Source organism: Paramormyrops kingsleyae, chromosome 12, assembly GCF_048594095.1.
Source record: "Paramormyrops kingsleyae isolate MSU_618 chromosome 12, PKINGS_0.4, whole genome shotgun sequence".
Taxonomy (NCBI): Eukaryota; Metazoa; Chordata; class Actinopteri; order Osteoglossiformes; family Mormyridae; genus Paramormyrops; species Paramormyrops kingsleyae.
Window position 1 is genome coordinate 19,712,484 of NC_132808.1, and position 22,860 is coordinate 19,735,343.

The 22,860-nt window shown below is 41.6% G+C and overlaps 2 protein-coding genes and 1 long non-coding RNA gene across 3 annotated transcripts; 2 read left to right on the forward strand and 1 right to left on the reverse strand.

Moving 5' to 3' along the window:
- The first annotated feature begins 523 nt into the window (after positions 1–523).
- Positions 524–2,365, forward strand: LOC111842601 (fatty acid-binding protein, intestinal-like). The gene is made up of 4 exons (XM_023809343.2): positions 524–678; positions 857–1,023; positions 1,387–1,494; positions 2,112–2,365. The coding sequence occupies exons 1-4, from the start codon at positions 606–608 to the stop codon at positions 2,160–2,162; spliced, it is 399 nt and encodes a 132-aa protein (XP_023665111.2). The 5' UTR covers positions 524–605; the 3' UTR covers positions 2,163–2,365.
- On the reverse strand, positions 885–3,255 carry LOC140577666 (uncharacterized). The gene is made up of 2 exons (XR_011981811.1): positions 3,147–3,255; positions 885–2,705 (listed from the first exon to the last, which is right to left on the reverse strand). It is a non-coding gene; the product is annotated as an uncharacterized lncRNA (long non-coding RNA).
- Positions 3,256–19,806: 16,551 nt separating this feature from the next.
- Positions 19,807–22,210, forward strand: LOC111834710 (fatty acid-binding protein, intestinal-like). The gene is made up of 4 exons (XM_023794296.2): positions 19,807–19,964; positions 20,142–20,314; positions 21,262–21,369; positions 21,892–22,210. Exons 1-4 carry the CDS (start codon positions 19,898–19,900, stop codon positions 21,940–21,942), a joined length of 399 nt encoding a protein of 132 aa, XP_023650064.1. The 5' UTR covers positions 19,807–19,897; the 3' UTR covers positions 21,943–22,210.
- Positions 22,211–22,860: the final 650 nt, after the last annotated feature.

Here is a 22,860-nt window from a genome sequence, read left to right on the forward strand (position 1 = left end):
CGAAATGTCAGGATGAACCATTTCATGCCATTACATGTCTAATTCCAGGACATTGCCCTTGATGCAAAGATAAAAATGAACCATCCTTGGTACCCATTGACATGTGTGAAGTTTCCCCCCCCTTTTCAGTGCTTTTACATGCAGTCACCCAGACATGAAATGCAACAATTTTCAGTTTGACTCCAAAGCCAAATAATTGTAGTTACAATGACTCATTGTTGTGATGAGCGGGATGAAGGATGCGGGAGCTGGAATAAACAAGGTTTTATTAACTAAGAACTGAATAGAAACAAACTGGATCGCATGGGATCAAGCAAGGAGGAAGGGCAAAGGGGAGCCACACTGGAGCGACAACATTAATGTCAGGACTGGGGAACACAGACCTGGGAGGCACCTTTATACAGAGACTAACAAGGGAGCAGATCAAGAGGCAGATGGAATGCATTACACAAGGGCAGGAACAAGAGGATAAACAAATGCATAATACTGTAGGTGTGGCCCATTAGAGGGTTAGATAAGCAGGGCGTGACAGTCATATAGGAGTGTACTTAAAAAGACAAGCCCTGCACAGACGCAGCATTCAGCTCAATAGTGCTCTCCAACTGATGACCATGACTTTCAACGGAACCTGGAAATTGGAGCACAGCGAAAACTTTGACAAACTGATGACACAGATGGGTGAGTCTATTCAATTAATAACGATTTTTATGATTTCTAATTATTTATAAGCATCAGGTGACCGGGTGCATGTTATCAGGATTCTGCGAAGATTTCGCTAATCAAAATCAGAATTATTTTTACACGGCATTGTTCAGATACAGCCGTGTAAAAGCTGCCTCATCACGCTGACCCACAGGTGTCAAAGATGTGAAGAAGAAGCTGGCTGACAATGATAACCTGACAGTAACGGTTCAGCAGACCAACGACAATTTCTACATAAAGGAGTCCTCCCAGAAGAAGGACCATTCTTTCACTCTGGGAGTCCCGTTTGACCATGAGCTAGCAGGTGGAACAGTGATCAAAGTAAGAAAATAATCTGCTTTTAAAAGGAGATTCTGCTTTTGTAACAGGAACCTAATGAAGACACTAATACCTAATACATGCAATTAGTCCCATAATCTGAGCATTTAAATTGCCTAAAGCTTTCAGGAAAAAAATTAAAAAGCAAATTACAAATTAAACAATATTTCCTAACACAATCCTACTAGTGCTTGGGCCTTATTTAAGAATTTTGGCACACAGGCATCTCAAACATACAGTGTCTAACACAAATGCCACACTCAGCAGTATTCCTGCCATATTTCGACACAACCCTTTCACTGAATGTACCGCTGGTAACTGCCTTTGTTGCCTGAAATTGTCAAACATCACCTTTCTGGCATAAAGGGCACATGGGTCCTTGATGGGAACATACTCAACGGAACCTTCACGGGGAAAGGCGACGGAAAACCGTATCTCGCCAAAAAAGAAGTGACTGGGAACAAACTTGTGCAGGTGAGCGTGTCTTTTCTCATGGTGAGATGTTCCCATGGTGGTCTTCAAGGCTGGAAGGAGGGACAGGAGAGTCATGTGTGCTGAGTCCATAAAAACCAAGATGCAGAGCATGAGTACAAGGATTCCATGTGATCTGAAATATGTCATTAATAAATATTTCTGTTACATGCACAGATTTTACTTCCTTTCTGTGTGATTAAACACTATTGTGTAATATTACATTGTGAAATGTGCACTCACATCTTGTATAAAATTAGTTCCCCATTTCTTGCAAATTAGGGAACAACTTGCTGTTTTTTGTCTTGATTCACTTGGGAAAAAAGTTAATTTCCTCACACAAAGTTGAACACAACCCTAACAACACTGTCTTCCGATAACAAAGCCTTTCCTGTGTTTATTACAGTAGAGAAATGTGACAATCTATGAGCCCACTACTTACAAAACCACGATTTTTCTTTTTTAAATTCTTCTAAAATAGCCACACATACAAAAAGGCATATTTCCTAATAAAAGCTATCATGTAAATGCATTCCTCAGTACACTCAGCATGACTTTGAATAACGACAGCACTTCAGCTGACGGCCCGAAAAAAATGTCTTTCCTGTTCTTTTCCTCAGACTTTCAGCTATGATGGAGTCACTGCAAAGAGAATCTTCAAGAAAGTTTAGGCGTTTTAGGTGGACCATGGCCACACTGCACCAGAAACTGCAGGACTACAGAGCGACTGCCTCATTGATGTGACCATGCACTGCCTTCATCCACGCAGGAGACAGACAAGGGCATCTCCATATCAGCAGCAAAGCTCCTTCCATGTTTTTTATCTCTAAGTGCATTTACATAAAAATGAAAAATAAAGACACTTCTGCCTATATTCATTTGATTTCATTTCAAATATCATGTCTATATACCAGGGCTGTGCAGAGATGTTTGAAGGGGCGGGTGCTCAAAGTTAAAAAGGGGCACATAGAACCAGGCTGAATAACAACAACCCACATTCATCAAGGATCTAATATGGAATCGCATCATACTATATCACTGCCATCGGGTGGGGAAAGCAAACGTAGCCTATGTTTTACCTGATGGGGCACAATGTTGCTGTTGAGGTTGCTGCTGCTCCTGCTGCTGATAGAGCTGGACGGTAGGGCTGTGTTGATCTGAGACTGTAGACATTTAAAAGTCCATAGGAGAGATGGTAGCTGATTAAATAAGTGCTGTGAGATAATAATAAAATGCAAGGATTGGTGACAGCGCTTGGAACCATAAGGCAACAGATTTAAAAAAACTGTGGGAAATAAACTGAAACCGGAATATGAGTAGGGCAAAAAACTTTTTAGTGAAATATAAGCCCTCCAGAAAGGCAGGGAAAAGCCCTGTAACTTACTTTAAAATGAAACATGTTCCCTAAAACGGTGGACAGAGTTACAGACCCATGACACCCTTACCCAGTTAACTAGCAGCTAATGACCACCACTACTTGTGCAGTTAATAGAAGGACAGCTAATGTTTTGTCGTGCTGTTGCACACTGTGCACACACAGCATTCTCATTTGTTTCAATTCGTCTGTTGCCACAAGACAACTTAACAACGTGTACATAATAACCTAATACTCCTGTGTGCTATAGACTATAGTGTACGCTGTACACCCTACTTACTGGTTTTTGTTGCATCAGTCTGCGTCTCCCAGTTATTTTATGTGTTTTCCCTACAGCTCTGCACCACACAGCTGGCAAAAAATGCGCGTATGAAGCGAGGCCAACCGCCTCTCCTTGTGGGGGAAAGTGAAAGTAACCACCTACCTGGGAAAACTGGGTTTTCCCAGGTAGGTGGGGGACCCAAGATCTGAGTCTCCACCCCCAGTACTTTTGGTCACTGTACCTAAGAGTGCAGGTATGTCTGAATCCACTCTACCCTGCAGAATGTCAAGTGAGTATGCAGAAAGATGTGGTGAGCTGGGCTCCAGTTGTCGTCTGATATACGGTGGTGCCTTGAAGTGTAAGCCTGCTGGGCCACTTAGTTAAAAGCCTAACAGTTTTCTCCCATGCTCCCCAAACCTAACAGAATACACCCTCCCAGGAGGGTGTATTTGGGGTCAGCAAGCATTTAACAGAATCTTATCCCTTGACATCGGCTTTCAGCAGATGACACTTACTGGGATTCAACATCAGACCATGTCGCCTCAGTCGATTGAAGACAAGCTCCAGTCTCTCACAATGGCTATCAAAGTCCTTGGAGAAGACAGTGATGTCATCAAGGTAGATGAGGAGGTGGTCGAAGGCCAAGTCACCAAGCACCATCCCCATCAAGCGTGGGAAGGTGGCAGGAGCATTGCATAACCCAAATGGCATCCTTGTCCACTCAAACAGACCAAAAGGAGTGGTGACTGCTGTCTTATCCCGATCTGCTGTACTCATAGCTACCTGAAAATACCCGGAGGTCAGGTCCAAGGTGGAGAACAGTTGCGCGTTGCCCAATGCATCCAATGAATCCTCCACTCAAGGGAGAGGGTAGGCATCTTTGCAGGTCACCTGATTAAGTCTGCGATAATCACAGCAAAACCTCACACTACTGTCCTTCTTTCTAACGATAACGGTTGGAGAAGCCCAAGGGCTGCGACTCTCCATGAGAATCCCCTGAGAAACCAGGTCTTGTACATGTTTTTTAAACTGCTGAAACACTTGAGGTGGGTCTCGACAGTGCCTCTGCTTAATGGGAAGGGCATCCCCTGTTGGTATACTGTGGGTGACAGCAATGGTGTAGCTATAATCAGAATCATCTTTGGAAAAGATGTCCTGGTGTTTTGCTAACAGGGTCTTTAACTTATCGCACTGCTACTTCGTTAGTCACAAGTAGCCTTTGTGAGTGCGTGAACAGAAAATAAAGCATTGCATAATATCATGTTTAACATCCGATACGGTTACAGGACAAAATCTTCTGTGAGATAATTATGCTGGTTATTAAACTGCAATAAGGAAAGTAATACTTTTAAGAGCACCAAACGAAAACAATTAAAGAGTAGGGGAGACCAAATGGGAGGACCAGGAAGAAGACGCAGTGTGAAATTCTCACCGGTGAAGCAAGCATTGATGGAAGAACAGAGAGGAGGAAGCAAATATGTAAGAATGAGTATCTTACATAAGAATGAAGGCAAGCAAAAGGATAGAGATCCCACAAAGAAAATGTTAAAAACAAATGCTGAGGTTTCTGAGGTTTTGGATGAAAACTTGTGCATTTTCCATATGGAGCCATTTGGCAACTCGAACCCAAATGTAGTGTGGGTAACACTACCCCAAACACACATTTAAAAGTGAGACTTGAGTTAATTTGTAAAAGTAATCTAATAATCCGATATTTTTTTGTCATGTCAAAACTGTACTTATGAAATTTTAAGGGCTATAAACTGGATTATTGAATTTTAGACTGAGGACCTGCAGAAACATGGCAAAAGTGCCTCTGGAGAGCGCGGCTGGCGTTATATGGTGAAGTATAGTGATGGCTGATTCGCGAACGAATCGTTCTTTTTTAACTCGGTTTTTTAAGTGAACGGGTTGAACCGATTCGGAAGTCTGAACGAATCGATTTTCAAAATTATTTTAAAACGTTTTTAAAACTGATCTTTGGCTATTCAACATCCTAAAGCATCCCCCACGATTTTGGATTTATTTTTCATGTTCCGTCTGCGCTTGTCTTATCACTTTTAGGTTTATTCTTATGTTCGTCACTTACATTCGTCACTTTTGCATTCGTAGACTTCCGTCTGGTGCCGAGAACACCCGAACGGCCGAGTACCTGGTCTGTAACTCGCTGACTAGAAAAACCCGAGAGCCTGTTCGATGAACGAATCGAACTTACGGGTTTTCGGACACTCGGTTGGTGACTCAAACTAACAGTTTGCGAACCGGTCCCAAGAGCCCACGCGGCGTTTACTGCGGAAATGCAGTTACGTTTTTAAAAGGAATAAAATAAAAAGTTTACTCATGCTCATTGTATGTGTATGTGTGATTGTATTGGTAATATTGCAGTTGTTGTTAACTGTGATACTCATGCACATGAATTTGGCTTAAGTAAAGAAAATAAGAACTATATATACACGCGTGTTTATTCAGCATCGACACCCTTTCTGCTTTTTATATATTGTTTTTTTTATTGTGAATAGTCAAGCTGAACATTTTTGTTGAACACCAGCGCTATCTTTCAGTCAAATAACATAACCTTGAGACAGATTAATTATCCAATCCCCACGTTGAGTCATATGGTCAGGCGCAAAAAAAAGACGAAAAAAAGTGAATCATAGAATCGGTTTTAGAATCGATTCATTACAACGGACAGTTTGAAAGAATCGAATCAGTTAATTGAGCCGAACTTCCCATCACTAGTGAAGTGGGCGCTTGAATCAAGTGCCGGCTGAAATGGGATCAGCGGTTGCTGGTGTAGAAGCGTGGACAGTTTGACCCATCTTGCATTCTATTGGCTTCCCTCAGCCCTGGAGGCGGCTTTTGGTCATATACACTCACCTAAAGTATTATTAGGAACACCATACTAATACGGTGTTTGACCCCCTTTCGCCTTCAGAACTGCCTTAATTCTACGTGGCATTGATTCAACAAGGTGCTGAAAGCATTCTTTAGAAATGTTGGCCTATATTGATAGGATAGCATCTTGCAGTTGATGGAGATTTGTGGGATGCACATCCAGGGCACGAAGCTCCCGTTCCACCACATCCCAAAGATGCTCTATTGGGTTGTAATCTGGTGACTGTGGGGGCCATTTTAGTACAGTGAACTCATTGTCATGTTCAAGAAACCAATTTGAAATGATTCGAGCTTTGTGATATGGTGCATTATCCTGCTGGAAGTAGCCATCAGAGGATGGGTACATGGTGGTCATAAAGGGATGGACATGGTCAGAAACAATGCTCAGGTAGGCCGTGGCATTTAAACGATGCCCAATTGGCACTAAGGGGCCTAAAGTGTGCCAAGAAAACATCCCCCACACCATTACACCACCACCACCAGCCTGCACAGTGGTAACAAGGCATGATGGATCCATGTTCTCATTCTGTTTACGCCAAATTCTGACTCTACCATTTGAATGTCTCAACAAAAATCGAGACTCATCAGACCAGGCAACATTTTCCAGTCTTCAACTGTCCAATTTTAGTGAGCTCATGCAAATCGTAGCCTCTTTTTCCTATTTGTAGTGGAGATGAGTGGTACCCGGTGGGGTCTTCTGCTGTTGTAGCCCATCCGCCTCAAGGTTGTGCGTGTTGTGGCTTCACAAATGCTTTGCTGCATACCTCGGTTGTAACGAGTGGTTATTTCAGTCAAAGTTGCTCTTCTATCAGCTTGAATCAGTCGGCCCATTCTCCTCTGACCTCTAGCATCAACAAGGCATTTTCGCCCACAGGACTGCAGCATACTGGATGTTTTTCCCTTTGCACACCATTCTTTGTAAACCCTAGAAATGGTTGTGCGTGAAAATCCCAGTAACTGAGCAGATTGTGAGATACTCAGACCGGCCCGTCTGGCACCAACAACCATGCCATGCTCAAAATTGCTTAAATCACCTTTCTTTCCCATTCTGACATTCAGTTTGGAGTTCAGGAGATTGTCTTGACCAGGACCACACCCCTAAATGCATTGAAGCAACTGCCATGTGATTGGTTGATTAGATAATTGCATTAATGAGAAATTGAACAGGTGTTCCTAATAATCCTTTAGGTGAGTGTATATATATAGCGGGCATTTGGGTAGGAATGGTGTCTGGTTGTTCTGGCAGCGGTACAGCATTATCGATCATTGCACTCTCTACTGTCCCTTTAAATTACAGCGTTGCACGCCGGATTTCTGGCAGTTGATTTGCAGAAGCAAGTAGTTGTTTTATACTTCAACGAGGCTGAACTTGGCTACTTATTCGCCAGCTTCTTATTCGCAGGATCCATGGCACCTTAAATAGAGGGTGCTATTTTGAAAGAATCCAGTAGAGGGCGCTGTGCATTCTAAATCGACGTAAACGTTTTCATTTTATTTCACTAAGAAATTGTAATAATTTTGTAGCTCTTTTATTTATTTCATATATGAATGAAAATGGTGAAATTGCCCAGGCTCACTGTGATTATTATTTTCTTTTGTGCCAGTGAAATGGCAGCTGGGCGTGGCGAGGAAGTGGACACATTGACTTCAATAAGAGGTCCAGTTGGAATTTGTAGGTCTTATTCATCTTGATCCAGGCACTTATGAAATGTGTAGTACACCACAAGAGTGGCACTCTACGGAAACACTGAACCTAGCCTGGCAATATTGCATTTTGAGCAATTAAATATGAAACCAGAATTCCAGTCGGTCTTATTCATTTTGGGCAAGGCAAATACGAAATTGATACTACACAGCAGGCATGGCACTATAATAAAATACTGAAGCTAGCCTGGACCGGATTGGTTTTATACGAGGTACGTGAATAACAGCTGAAAACATGGCATTTTGAGTAATTGTGCGCATTGATTTCAATAAGACACCACATTTCCAAGTGAAATTTTAAGGTTAATTTTAGTGTTTCCTTACAGTGGTATACCTGCTATGTTCTTTGCATTTCAGATTTGCCTGGCCCAAGATGAATAAGGTAATTTCACCATTTTCATTACAGGGAGATTTGTGGAATTCATATATGAAAAAAATATAAGTGCTACAAAAATTTTACAATTCTCTTAGTGAAATGAAGTGCTAAAAACAGGTACGGAGCCTTCGATTAAGCATACACAGCGCCCTCTACTGGATTCTATTGAAAGAGCACCCCCTAATTAAGGTGTCACGGATCCTAGCGAATAAGGGTAAATGGCTCGGTGTTGGGTAGGGTCGTGTGGTCTAGCAGTTGTGGGGCATCTGTTGGTGAAGAAATATTTACTGATCTTGACTTTGCCGATGATGCTGTGACTTCATTCGAGTCAATGGAGGCTCTGATCAGGGCTCTCAATAGACTGAGCGAGGAGTCTGAGTGAGACATGGACACTATCCAGTGAGACGAAGACTGGACTCTTTCGGTACTGTCTCTCTTCGGAGAGTCCTTGGGTACCTCTGGTTTGACTCTGTCGAATGAGCGGTTGCTTAGGGAGTCTGGAATGAGGCACGTTACCTGTATTGTGAGTGAGCATCAGTTATGGCACTATGGCCGTGTGGCACGGTTCCCTGAGGGTGATCCAGCTCACAGGATACTCATTGCTGAGGACACAAGCGGCTGGACCAGGCTAATGAGATGCCCAAATAACACATAGCTGCAGCAGATGGATGGCCATTTCCAGAGTGTCTTTTATAAACATAATACTGTAGGAATCTTTAAAAATATTGCATAAATCAGAACTGGGGAGAAGCTAAAAATAAAATACAAAATTAATAAATTGAATCATCTAACCCTAACCCTAACCCTAACCCCAACCAAATGGATATACCAACCCCTCTCCCCAGATTGTAGTATCATCATTTTATTTGTATTTGTTCTGTAAAACACCTGCGTGTACCAATATGTGTGCATGTCATTGATATTGGGACGAGCTATAGCAGAGTAGCAGTGTGGGCAGTGGTGGCTTAATGGTTAGGGAAGCGCACTTGTAATTAGATTGCTGGTTTGAATCCCTGACCAGCAAGGCACCATTGAGGTACCCTGAGCAAGGTACCGCCCCCAAGCACTGCTCCCTGGGTGCTGAATTAGCTGCCCCCTGCTATGTCACATACGGGTTAAATGCAGAGGACACATTTCATTGTTGTGCTGTGGTGTGACAACAATGGCAATTGATCACTAAATTCAAATAGCTGAAAGAAAAGTTGCATTACTGTCTTAACATAAGAGAATCTCCTATGTGCTTCAGTATTGACTATTAAGGATCCAGGGTGCTTTTTTGGGGGGAAATATACTAGACCTACATGTAAATGAACCAAAGTTTTGGCATACTGTGATTCTGACACGATTACACTGGTGTGTGCATTCCACACGAATACCTCTATATTTTGGTAGAACCCTATGGAGTCACAGGAGTGCCATAAAAAGAGAGTCTGTAAAAGAATACGGAAATAAATCTTGAATAAGAAGGTGAAATAAATACAAATAAGAATAAAATAATGAGTAGAAAGTAAAAATAAGGGAATAATTCTTTTCGTTTTTGCTTTTTCCCTATTGCAGACTTGCTTTTAATTTTACCACATTACTTTGGCCATGTTGCATTTCATTTTACCGGATTACTTTTACATATTCCGTATTGCTCTTAATTTTGGTGTACTTTTTTTCCATTAACGATATTGCTTTTGCCATATTGCTTTTAATTTTACCGGATTGCTCTTAGTTTATAGGATATAAGGGATATTCATGCATGTAAATGCATATTTCAAATATTTAAAAATGACATGGTAGTGCTGTGACAAGTGCAAGACAAAGGATGTGGGAGCAGGAGTCAGGACAAAAACAAGAAGAATTTATTTCTAAATCAAAAGAAAGGAAGACAAAGGGATCACAGAGGAGGAACGCAATTAAAACAAACGAATCACTCAGACATTCAACCATTAAACAAATAATGAACTAATCTGGTATAACCATATTGCCCTGGTACATAGACACGGTGAAAAGAGAACATATTTTGAATGATACATTAATTGTTGCTTTTTCACACTGAGGTCACAAAATTTGACTTCCGATGTCAGAAAATGTCAAGTGCTGAACCCATTTATCCCAGAAATCTCAAGTTTGTTGCTGGAAATGTCGCCTTGGCAGTATCAACACTGCACAGGATGGCTCTTATCTCAACTCATGATTTACACACCCCAGCCAATGTCAAAAACCCAAGGTAAGCTTAGTCCAGATCGCTGTATAGACACACCTTCCCTCAAACACAGATATTATTAGAATAATTGTTATTGACTTGGACATATGTGATGTCATAACCTGTCCTCCTAGCTCCTGTTTTTGTTACCATTATTGACTTGCATGTGAGTAGAAAGACAAACTTTTCTGTAATATGACATCACCATGTCTTATGCTGCTACAGACGCTCCCCAGAACATGATGTTCAATGTTTCGACTTCACAATGGGTACGATTCTTAAATGACATGAGATATTCAACAATTTATTATGAAATAGGCTATGTGTTAATGATTTTGCCCAACTGTAGGCTAACATAAGTGTTCTAAGTGCTTAAGGTACGCTAGGCTAGGCTATGATGTTTGCTGGGTTAGGTGTACTGTATTAAAATGCATTTTCACCTTATGATAGGTTAATTAGACCATAACCTCATCGTAACCCAGAGTGCGTCTGTATTTACAACAAGGGTTTCAAACCTCATTTACACTGAGAGCTACGTCTACAAAGGTGGTAAAATGTATCTGATTTGTAGTAAAAGTTATGAGACCTGCTGATTGGCTCCCTGCGGGCAACTAGTAGCTTGCAGTTGACAAACTGTTGCCCACTGATTTACAGAATCATCATCGTCAACTCAATCATCTTCAGAGGAATCTTCCTAAACAACACTTACACTGTTACAGGGCAGTGACATCTCGTCACCGGCAACGTACTGTTTACTGAAAACCTGAAATGAAATGGGTTTATTATATGGGTCAGGATCACTCAGCACAGACAAAACAATAAATAAAGAAAAAAACGTGAAAACAGAACAGCCGTAAAGTCGAATGAGTGAATTGAGTAATACCAATGCATACAATGCATGTAGAGAAATTTAGAATTACGCCACAATGTTTTATGCTTACATATATAACCCATCATAATATGAAATGTCAAAAGTATCAAGCTAAAGTAATGGTACATTTGTTGAAATGTCAAAACATAACAAGAGTTAAAAGCCGTGAGACTGTCCTGGTTCTACTTGAACTGCACTCTATCAGTAATCTGTTGGAATGACATCTGCTTCAGGCGTATGAGGCAAACGAAAGGCAGGCCACTGATTCCGCTGCCTCAGACCGCGCCGTTAAAGAGGCCATGTAATGACAAAATCTGGCCTTTAGATGGCGCATTTCCCTACATCTTCATCTCTCGTCAGAGAAAAACACAATGCTGATATAATTTACACAGAGGTGCTGCTGGAGATTTAGTGCCCCATGAAACAAGATACAAGATGTCATTATATTCACTGTACAAGTACAATGAGAATATGTTTGCATCATGCTGTAGAAGCCACAATAAAAACTATACAAGCTAAAAGAAAAAATTAAGGAAAAAATCCTAATAAATAGCATATAGTGATTACAAATACACAGTATAAAAGTATAAGAGGAATATTGCACATGAATTATTGTACATGAGTTAAATTATTGCACCTGAGAAAGGCAGCAGTTGAGAGTTGCAGCATTACTGCAGGATGATCATGATAAACACTATTGCACAGATTAATGGATTTCACAGAACACAGTTGTGGTACTGAGATGAAGGTGATAGCAGCATTGTCATACAGTCAACATGGGTGATTGTATGATGGCTAGGAGCCAGAGCATTTATGGTGCATATTGCTGGGTGTGTCGTGCCTGATGTGTGTGGCGTGGACAGTCACCCTACCGGCGCTACCTCCGCTGGCTCCTTGACAGCTTCTGATGTATTATCCGCCTCCCCTGTGACTCTACAGAAACACGTCCGCTACAAACACAAAATGAAATGAAGACAGCTCTTGATTCCCACAGGAAGGTGTCTTGGGCAGTTGCTTTTGTTTACTGTTGCACACTCCATTGATCACTCCCTACTTAGTCCACTAGAGAAAGTGAATAAAAACTAAAAATAAAAGTTTCTAACTTCCCATAATTAGGTACTTACTTATAATCCTCAGTTTTATCGGTGTGTAGCCACTTACAATGTGTTAGTGCTTCAACAGTTAATGTCAGGATGTGTCCTCCTGGGCATTCTGGGCCTGTGCTTACAAGATAGGGTACAAGAAGCAGGTCTCCTGGAATTAAGGGGGGTGTCTCCTCTTAATCAGTCCTACTACTCCTCTCTAGGGTCCCATCTCCCTCAGAAGGCTGGTGACAAGAGGGCCGGTGGCAGCTGCTAGGTTTTGATATAAACATGTGTAACCCCCCACTGCCGGTAATGCCCGGTTTTGGGCACCCGCTGGCTGCTGGAATCCCTCTACACCTCCCTGATACTCTGCGTTGTGTTTCTGATGTGTGATGGGGAGTGTTGCAGAGGGCAAGAAGCATCGGACGCAAGGTTCTGGATGGCGGCTGAGACTCAAAGCGGCACTTTATTTACTCACAGGCACTAGCAGTCCCCCTTATATCACAACAGGGGTCTGGCTGGCTCTGGCACCTTACGGGATAGTGCAAAATAAACATCATAAATAACAAAACGTGCCGGAAATCAAAACCGAATAGAGAGATAACACACAAAATAATATAACTCCAAACAAAGATTTGCTGGAGACTACCTCAAACAACTTTCCCCAGAATAAATAATTTAAATAAAAGTACATTCCCACATGACTGATAAGATAAACACAGAAAACAAATACTTTTCCCCACATTATGTTTACTCCGTGGAACGGCTGCAACACATCGGCCTTTCTTAGTAGTAACATTTTCCTACAGACACGAGTAAAAAGAAATACCTCAAACTTCCATCAAAATGTAGTTCAACACCTTACCTAACAGTGTGGATTAAAAGTGTAAGTACATGGATGATATTACGTACGATAATTTACTGACAAAGTACACCGCCATAACTACAGCTTACCTTACGGGATAGTGCAAAATGAACATAAAGGCCCAATCCCAAACTATACCCTCGACACTCCGCCTTCATTTCGAGTCACACTCCCTCTGAGTCACCCTCACAACACACTTAGACTGAAAGAAATTGTCACCAAAAAGGCAGCGCCTTTTTATAGTCTTCTTTACCGGAAAGAGGAAATGCATTACGTAGTAATTTGACAAAATGAAGAAGCTGTATTGTATTTTCTTTAATGACATATCAGTTATTTAAAAAAGCACAAAGCTTATCTAATGCGAGAAGACGACGAATACGTCGTCTTATTGCACTGACTGAGCAATTTGAAGTATGTACACGTGTCATATTTACGACTGTAAAATTTCTACCATAGCTTAGTTTACACGCATTAAACATTACGCATTACTTCTGTACCAAATACCAGATCAGATCTGGGGAAAACAGGCAAATATGAAACATAAATTGTTACTGCTGGTGTGATGTTGATCGAGTTTGCGTACGAACGTTTCTTCGCGTGGTTTCTAGTTTGTAAAGTACACGAAATCTCTCTTAATCGGATCACAATAAAATCAATCTGTACTGACTCTGCAGCGATGAATTATAACATGTAACATGTGACTTCCTATGTATATTTCACAGTGCTAGCTGTTAGAATCCAATTATTACATTATCAAGAACATGACATTGTGTATTTTTTTTTGTTTTCATTTTTCGCGCTGTTCTGTTTCCTGTGCGCGAGGAATTGTGGGATATGGAAGTGGTAGTGGAATCGCGCGAGCCACCATCGTTGCTGACTCGCTTCAGGAGGGCATAATCAACCACTCCCCCTTAGCCCGTGCTGCTTTGAGACACACTTCAACATGGCGACGGGTCTCGGGAACGCGCAAACGAAGGCGGAGCGGTGAGGCAGAGTGTGTAGGGACCGGTTTGGGATTGGGCCAAAGAAACACGGCGACTTGCGCGCAATAAAGTTTTGCACTCCGGTGTCCCGTAAGGGATGAAACACCCGAAAACGCTCACTGCCATGTACAATACACAACCCCCGCAGCGACACTTAGTGGCTAGTTCGAATCACTGCCCTACACATGCATTCAGTTACAGTCTCTGTGACAATATTCATTGTTCTGGTAAAGGACAAGGTTTGTGACAGCTTGAAAAAAACATTCAAATACATGTTTGTAATCCTTATTTTACGGGTCACTGCACTACAACTATGACTTAAGGCAGGGGTAGCCAATCTTATCCGCAAAGGGCCGGTGTGTATGCGGGTTTTCGCTGCAACTCCCTAATTAGATTACTAATTAGAGGACTGATTGGCTGAAAGAGTCCTCACACCTGGGTTTGAACAGCTGACCTACAGGTTATCCCAAAAGCCTGCATACACACCGGCCCTTTGCGCATAATATTGGCTACCTTTGCTCTAATACTCTGCTCCTAAGTCATTTAAGACAAACTATTAGCTCACAGCACAAGTCACACTATCACAACTACTCCCAGAACCTCCAAAACACGTTTCAAAATAAAAGTCTATCTCAAAACAAAAGTCTTAAAATTCATGTTACATTGTGCCTCACAACACATATGCTCTAATATAGGTATAGTTTTGTTAGCTGTCAAATTAATATGACTATTGTAACTTGTCAGTATGACTTAATAACTCTTCATTATGGGAGAATTTTAATAGATACTGTTCATCAGGGCTTTGATGATGCCTCCATAAGGAGAAATAAACATTTATTTGCAGAATGAGCAGGGCTGACTCACACATACACCAGTGGTGCAACTCAGACACACCATCAGTGATGTATCCTGGGGTCATTGGGTGCTTCGGGTCTCACAACATCATACACCCTCCCCCAGGCGACCCAGCCAGGGTTGATCAGGCCCTGGCTTGTGTCTGAGCAGCCTGTATAGTCCACGGATCATCCTGCTTGATCCACAGCCACCTTGACGCCCTTTCTACAGCGTCTGTGATGTTCTTGACGGCTTCCTTTATGTGCAGTCCCTTCACCCCGAGCAACCTAAGGGCCCTTATGAGTGAATGGCCGAAGAATCCTCCACACCCGACCTTGATGGGGTAACACCAGGTCCTCCACCCCCTGCTTCGGCATTCGCCTGCCAGCTCCCCATACTTGCCGCTCTTCCTCTCACAGGCCTCCTCCACCCAGTCTTCCCAGGGGACAGTCAATTCCAGCAGGGCTACTCGCCTAGTTGTTTCTGACACCAGGACAGTATCTGGCCTGAGAGTGGTTACTACGATGTTTTCTGGGAATTTGAGCTGTCTCCCTAGGTCAGCTTTCAACTGCCAGTTCCGTGCTGATGCGAGCAACCCCCCCCTGGCTGATTCAGGCTGACTCTTGACTGGCTTCTCTCCAACAGATGCAATCTGAGTACCTTCCCTTTTTTTCCACCAGGGACCTGGACTTAGCTGGCTGTATTGTGTTAGGATAAAAGAAAAACTCTTAGACTCCCTCAGGGGTTAGATAATCCCCTCCCCCACACCCCACGTAGCTCTGCACATACAGTAGCAGCTGCAGTGAGCATCTCTGAGAGTCTGCCTTTCTGCAGGAGCAGACAAGCACAGAGCAAGTTTGGGCAGCCTGGAGCACCCCAGTGGCACACAGAAATCCCTGGGGTTCCATCTACAGAGCTGCGGTACTCAGGTCCGGTCTCAGGTACACATGTGAATGGAATCTTGTCACAAAACTACTAATTTTAAATGTGTAGTAATGTTACAACGAATTTAATAATTACGACAGGATGCAGTGGAGGTGTGTTTCTGTTACCTTTGTGTTTGGCAAATCATTTTCTTCTTAGTTGAAAATAATTTCTTATCTTTTTGTCATATTAAATTCAATGTATAGTGTTTGAATTCAGATTCGGGGTCTAGATTTGAACTTTTGCATTTTCCGACTCAGACTTGCCCGCCCCCCGTTGGACTTGGACTCGATTTGTCAAAGATATGGTCTTGACTCAGACTCAACTGAGGTGAAGGAGTACAACACTGCCATTCTCAGAGCCGGTATTGCAGGTGACTGTGGAATGCTCAGAGAATGCAAAATTTCATTTATATTTAAAAATAAACGATTCGTTCGCTTCCACCACTGTCTTGGTAGGGAGTCCTCGTGTAATTCAGTGGGAAGCTGAGGAGTCACATGACAAGAACCACCCTAACTGTAACGGATGCTCATGCCAACAACAACAACAAATTTATTTTTGTATAGCGCATTATCACAACATTACATCGTCTCAAAGCGCTTTACAGCATCCCCACCCAAAGCCCCCAGTGAGCCCCCATAGGCGACAGTGGCAAGGAAAAACTCAGGGAGAGTCAAATACAGTTAAATCTTAGACACAAACGGGGAGCAGGGGGGAGATGGCAAGCCGGTGCCACCACTCCCTCCAATCGCCAGGCAGCCAGAAGGCAGGGAGCGGGTCATACAAGGAAGATGACACAGGCAGAACGGCGAGCTGGATGCCAAGTGTTTTCCCATACTGTAGAAATAAGAAATGTTCTTGGAAATGTTGTGAAATGTCAGGATGAACTACTTCATGCCAATACATGTCTAATTCCAGGACCATGTCCTTTCTGCAAAGGTAAAAATGGACTAATCTTGGCACCCACTGATACGTGAAGTTCCCCCTTCCAGTGCTTTTGCGTGCAGTGACCCCGGCAGTGCACACTGCAGCTTATGTCAAAGCTACTTATCCTTAACCCATCTCTCCATCACCTTAAACCTTTTCACACTACCTACCCTCTTATCATCCAGCTATCACTGTTTAATTTAGCTGCGAAACACCTTCACACACTTAAAAGTTAGAAGCTCCCCTGTTCCCGTGTAACTCCACAGGCAATATCACAGGATCATCTTCATGACGTTAAGGCCAGAGTGTAGGAGGACGTAGGTGTTAGTTAAACAGACATTGGTACATGGTGTTCAGATGGGAATAGAGAATAAAGGTGGAGAGGAGCAGAACACAGGATGCTAAGGACAGCTGAAACAAGACATGGTTTACAGGCAGGGAAAAGAACCTTCAATCTTAAATTAAAAGAATTTTCCCCAATCACTCATCCATCCATTTCTAACCACTTATCCTGTTTAGGTAACAGGGGGCAGAGCACAAGGTATGAGGCAGGGGGACACCCTGGATGGTACGAGGCAGGGGAAAACCCTGGATGGTACGAGGAAGGGGAAAACACTGGATGGTACGAGGCAGGGGAACACCTTGGGTGGCACGAGGCAGGGGAACACCCTGGATGGTACGAGGCAGGGGAAAACACTGGATGGCACGAGGAAGGGGAACGCCCTGGATGGTACGAGGCAGGGGAAAACCCTGGATGGTACGAGGCAGGGGAAAACCCTGGGTGGTACGAGGCAGGAGAAAACACTGGATGGCACGAGGCAGGGGAACACCCTGGATGGCACGAGGCAGGGGAACACCCTGGGTGGCATGAGGCAGGGGAAAACACTGGATGGCACGAGGCAGGGGAACAGTGGCATGAGGCAGGGGAACACCCTGGGTGGCATGAGGCAGGGGAACACCCTGGGTGGCATGAGGCAGGGGAACACCCTGGGTGGTACGAGGCAGGAGAAAACACTGGATGGCACGAGGCAGGGGAAAACACTGGGTGGCATGAGGCAGGGGAAAACACTGGATGGATGTCTCAACCACAGGGCACACCAATGCAAAAACAATCATATACAATGTGCAGTTTAGACACAAGTTAATTAACTGCTTTTGAAAAAGAGAATCAGGAAGAAACATGCACAATATGGGGAGGGCATGAAAACTCCACACAGAGCAGAGAAGGATATCATATTCCCGACCATGGAGACGAGTCACCATGGTGTCTTGCATATTATTTTAGTTTATCGATTTTCCATGCAGGGTCGTGGGGGAAGCTTATCTCAGTAACAAAGGACATAAGGCAGGGAATAGCCCAGGATGGGCCACCAACCCATCGCAAGGGACATGCCCTTCACAATTACTGACAATTTGGTAACTCCAATTAAACCTAGTGTGTGTTTGGCCTGCAGAAGGAAACCAGAGAACCTGATGGAGACCTACATGATAAGAGGAGGACATGTTCCACTAACTACATACAAATAGCTGAGAAGGACTGGAATCCCTGACCCTGGGGGCGACAGTGACAGTCACCATGGCATCCTGTGTAGTATTTTCAATATAGTATAACCCAATAAATATAGCATGTCTGTCTATATGACCAAGCAATGACCCTATTACAGATAGAGCCAGTCTAGGGCATTGGATTTGGTCATGAAAAAATATAAACCAAAACCACCACAAGCAACTGCAGTAAAACTGTAGTAAAACTCAACCGCTCCAAAGTGACGTCCATTTACAAACACTGTTTATGCCTCCTTCTACATAACATATAAAAGAAATCGATATAAAAATGACACCAAAAAAGTGTACAAGCTCAACTGTTCCAGAATAATTGAGGCAATTGAAGAACATGCACAAATGCTTTTGTGTTCTCAAGTTTACTGTAAGAAAACATAGATAATTAACAATTATCAATTACACCTTAAGACTTAAGGTGTAATTGATAATTGTTAATTATCTATGTTTTCTTACATAGAGGTGACAAAAACTCAGTCCTACAACTATGACTTAAGCCTTAAGTCATAGTTGTAGGACTGAGTTTCATGGACAAAAAAATGTTGATGAACACCTTGCTGTCAAGTTATCATCAAATTTTACAAGTTGACATATTTGGCAGTTGGTATTGAACAGAAATAATGCATGCATGGTGTTGAACAGTCTTCTGTTTCCATAAGACTATGTCTATGTTGGCACATTTCATTGTTATTTATGTGGGACAATTAATTGAAAACAAAACAACAGTTTTATAAACTAGTAAGACCAGCTAGTAGGAGCAGTCTTAACCTGGAAGTTCATTAGAAGCATTATGTGACTTGTATATTATGTATTCAATTTAAGAAGGACTCCATCGTGCAATGGCGTTGGGTGTTCTGTCTGAAAAAAGATGATAAACTCTACGTTTGTGCAGCTGGATATTCATAGCTTTGGAGAGAAAGGAAATAACACAAAAGACATACACAAGCCTTGACAGGGAGGGATATCACTTTAAAGAAATTACTCTTCACAATGACGTACCCTTCCTGAAAAAACAAGTCCGGTTCTGCTTTTCCCCGTATGACACATACTTCAGTGTTTTTTTTTGTCAAGCTATTCATTCATTCTCTATTCAAGCAAATCTTATAATAGCTGCTATTAAAACTCATTTAGATGCAAGTTTTCAAGAAAATATTATGTTCAACAGTATCCGACTACAATTACAGAACAGAAAACATACTTTCAAAACTACAACAGTCCTCAGCTACAGGTACTAATCATTTCAGTTCAGTTCAGATTAATTGATGATGCTTTTTGCAAAGTGACTGCATGCAGGACTCGGCCCTGTGATCTTTAATCGGGTTTTATTGCAGGTCAGAGCCTTGCTGCAGAAACACGTTGCTTGTGCAAGTCAAATGCATCTAGCTGCAGCAGAAAGGGAACCACCCCTATTTGCATTTCTGTAACCATGAAGTACATCCATATGCAGTTGCTCAACAAGCCAAATAATTGCCATTATAATGACTCATAAAGGAGTGTGCTTAAAAAGACAAGCCCTAGCACAGACACAGCATTCAGCTCCCCAAACCAGCAACCATGACTTTCAACGGAAGCTGGAAAGTGGAGCAAAGTGAAAACTTCGCCAACTTTTTGGAACAGATGGGTGAGTCTATTCAGTTTGTTACGGTTATTATGATTTGTAATTATTTATAAGTATCAGGTGACCGGGTGCATGTTATCAGGATGCTGGGAAGATTTAACTAATCAAAATAAGAATAGTTTTTCACAGCATTGTTCAGATAGCGCTGTGTAAAAGCTGGCTCATCTCTCTGACCCACAGGTATTAATGTCGTGAAGAGGAAGCTGGCGGAACATGATAATATGAAATTAATAATTGAGCAGACAGGTGACAATTTCCACATAAAGGAGTCCAGTACCTTCCGGAAGAAGGACTTCAATTTCACTTTGGGAGTCCCGTTTGAGCATGAGCTAGCAGATGGAACAGTGATCGAAGTAAGAAAATAATCTGTTTTTAAAAGAAGATTCTGCTTTTGCAGCAGGAACCTAATGAAGATCCTAATACTGTGGAAGTACCTAATACATTAAATTAGTCCCATAATCTGAGCATTTAAATTGCCTAAAGCTTTTTAAAAAAAAAGAAATAAAAAAGCAAATTACAAATGAAACAATATTTCATAATTGAATACAATTCTACTACTGCTTGGGTCTTATTTAAGAATTTTGGCACACAGGCATCTCAAGCAAATACGCTAAGTGTCTAACACAAAAGGCAGTCAGCACAGTATTCCTGCTGTCTTTCGACACAGCCCTGTCACTGAATGTACTGCTGGTCACTATGGAGGACTAGACATGACATAATTATAAATAAATAAATGTGTGAATAAATAAGGAAATACTGAAATAAATAAACACATAAATACAGTTTGGCCATGAAAACTGCTAAATGGATTCCTATATTTGTTTATTAACGTATTTAAATGTTTATGAATTTCCACATTTCGTCATTTATTTATGTTACCAAAAGCATGATTGGTTAAAAGTCGAGGCATTACTAATTGAGTCGCAAGGAAGCTCGACTTTTAACCAATCATGCTTTTGGGACCGCCCACCTTATTAACATACAGAGACAGAAATGCAGAAATAAATGAATGTAGAAATGTGGAAATACAGTAATAAATAAATGACGAAATGTGGAAATACATAAATAAATAAATGACGAAATGTGGAAATTCATAAATATTTAAATACGTTAATAAACAAATATAGGAATCCATTTAGCAGATTTCATGGCCAAACTGTATTTATGTATTTATTTATTTCAGTATTTCCTTATTTATTCACACATTTATTTATTTATAATTATGTCCTCCATAGCTCACAGCCTTTCTTGCCTGAAAGTGTCAAACGTCAGACTTTTTTTTTTTTTTTTTGCCTTAAAGGGCACATGGGTCCTTGAGGGAAACACACTGAAAGGGAACTTCACACGGAAAGACAATGGAAAAACGCTTCTGACCAACAGAGAAGTAACTGGGAACGAGCTTGTGCAGGTAAGCATGTCTTTTCTCACGGTGCATTATCCATAAAATCCATTAAAACCTAGAGGTGCACGGCATAAGAAAAGAGATTTCATATGCTCTGAAATATGTCATTCATAAATATTTCCGTTAACTGCACTCTTTACTTCCTTTCTGCATGATACAGCAACCGTGTTGTGTAATATATTGCATCATGAAATGTGCACTCGCACATATCTTGTATAAAACTGGTTCCCCATTTCTTGCAAATCACATAAAACTGGACACAAACCTAGCAGCAGTCTCTCACCATCACAAAGCCTTTCCTGTGTTTATTACAGTAGAGAAATGTGACAATCTATGAGCCCACTACTTACAAAACCATGATTTTTCTTTTTTAAATTCTTCTAAAATAGGTACACATACAAAAAGGCACATTTCCTAATAAAAGCTATCATGTAAATGCATTCCTCAGTACACTCAGCATGACTTTGAATAACGACGGCACTTCAGCTGACGACCCAAAAAAAATGTCTCTCCTGTTCTTTTCCTCAGACTTACAGCTATGATGGAGTCACTGCAAAGAGGATCTTCAAGAAAGTTTAGGCGTTTTAGGTGGACGATGGCCACACTGCACCAGAAACTGCAGGACTACAGAGCGACTGCCTCATTGATGTGACCATGCACTGCCTTCATCCACGCAGGAGACAGACAAGGGCATCTCCATATCAGCAGCAAAGCTCCTTCCACATTTTTTTCATCTCTAAGAGCATTTACATAAAAATGAAAAATAAAGACACTTCTGCCTATATTCATTTGATTTCATTTCAAATATCATGTGACTGAAAAATAAAGACTCTTCACCTTCCAAAAATCAGCATTTCTGTCTATATTCATTTGCTTTGGTTTCAGATGTTTTATATATATATTTTACAAATAGCCTTTGTGAGTGCGTGAACAGAAAATAAAGCACTGCATAATATTACGTTTAATATCAGTTTCAGTTACAGGACAAAATGCACTGTGAGATAATTATGCTGGTTATTAAACCACAATAAGGAAAATAATACATAAAAAAAATAGAGTATACACATAGTCAGACTATGATAGTTGTTATTTATTTATTAATAGCCCTTGATACCTTGAAAAATATTCCGTGGAGGGTGGGGTTTGTCCCTCATTCTTAATAGTGGCACTTACATACTTTTTAGGCTGTTTTAGTAAAAGTTAGTGAAAAAAATAATAAATGCCTCTTGTTCCATTGTGTAACATTACAATTAATAACACTAGTTTTAATATTTGACTACTTTTCTTGTGAAAATATAGCAGCCAGATACCCTTTGCTGTTGAATTGTTTTAAATATAAATGAACTGACAATTTTCTTTTACGTGTGGGGGGTGCGGGGGCGAAGGGGGGGGGATTGATTGCACAACAGAATCTCGCCTAGAGCACCAGAACAGGTTTCAGTGAGAAGCAGGTGCCCTCATGCGTCAATGCTGTCGCTGAAGTTGGGTAATGGAAAA

Excerpts from the sequence above, each read along its gene's own strand:
- LOC111834710 (XM_023794296.2), top strand. The coding sequence starts at position 19,898 with ATGACTTTCAACGGAAGCTGGAAAGTGGAGCAAAGTGAAAACTTCGCC. Across the intron at positions 19,965-20,141 it reads CAACTTTTTGGAACAGATGG|GTATTAATGTCGTGAAGAGG; the intron begins GTGAGTCTATTC and ends TCTGACCCACAG. Across the intron at positions 21,370-21,891 it reads CTGGGAACGAGCTTGTGCAG|ACTTACAGCTATGATGGAGT; the intron begins GTAAGCATGTCT and ends TCTTTTCCTCAG.
- LOC111842601 (XM_023809343.2), top strand. The coding sequence starts at position 606 with ATGACCATGACTTTCAACGGAACCTGGAAATTGGAGCACAGCGAAAAC. Across the intron at positions 679-856 it reads CAAACTGATGACACAGATGG|GTGTCAAAGATGTGAAGAAG; the intron begins GTGAGTCTATTC and ends GCTGACCCACAG. Across the intron at positions 1,495-2,111 it reads CTGGGAACAAACTTGTGCAG|ACTTTCAGCTATGATGGAGT; the intron begins GTGAGCGTGTCT and ends TCTTTTCCTCAG.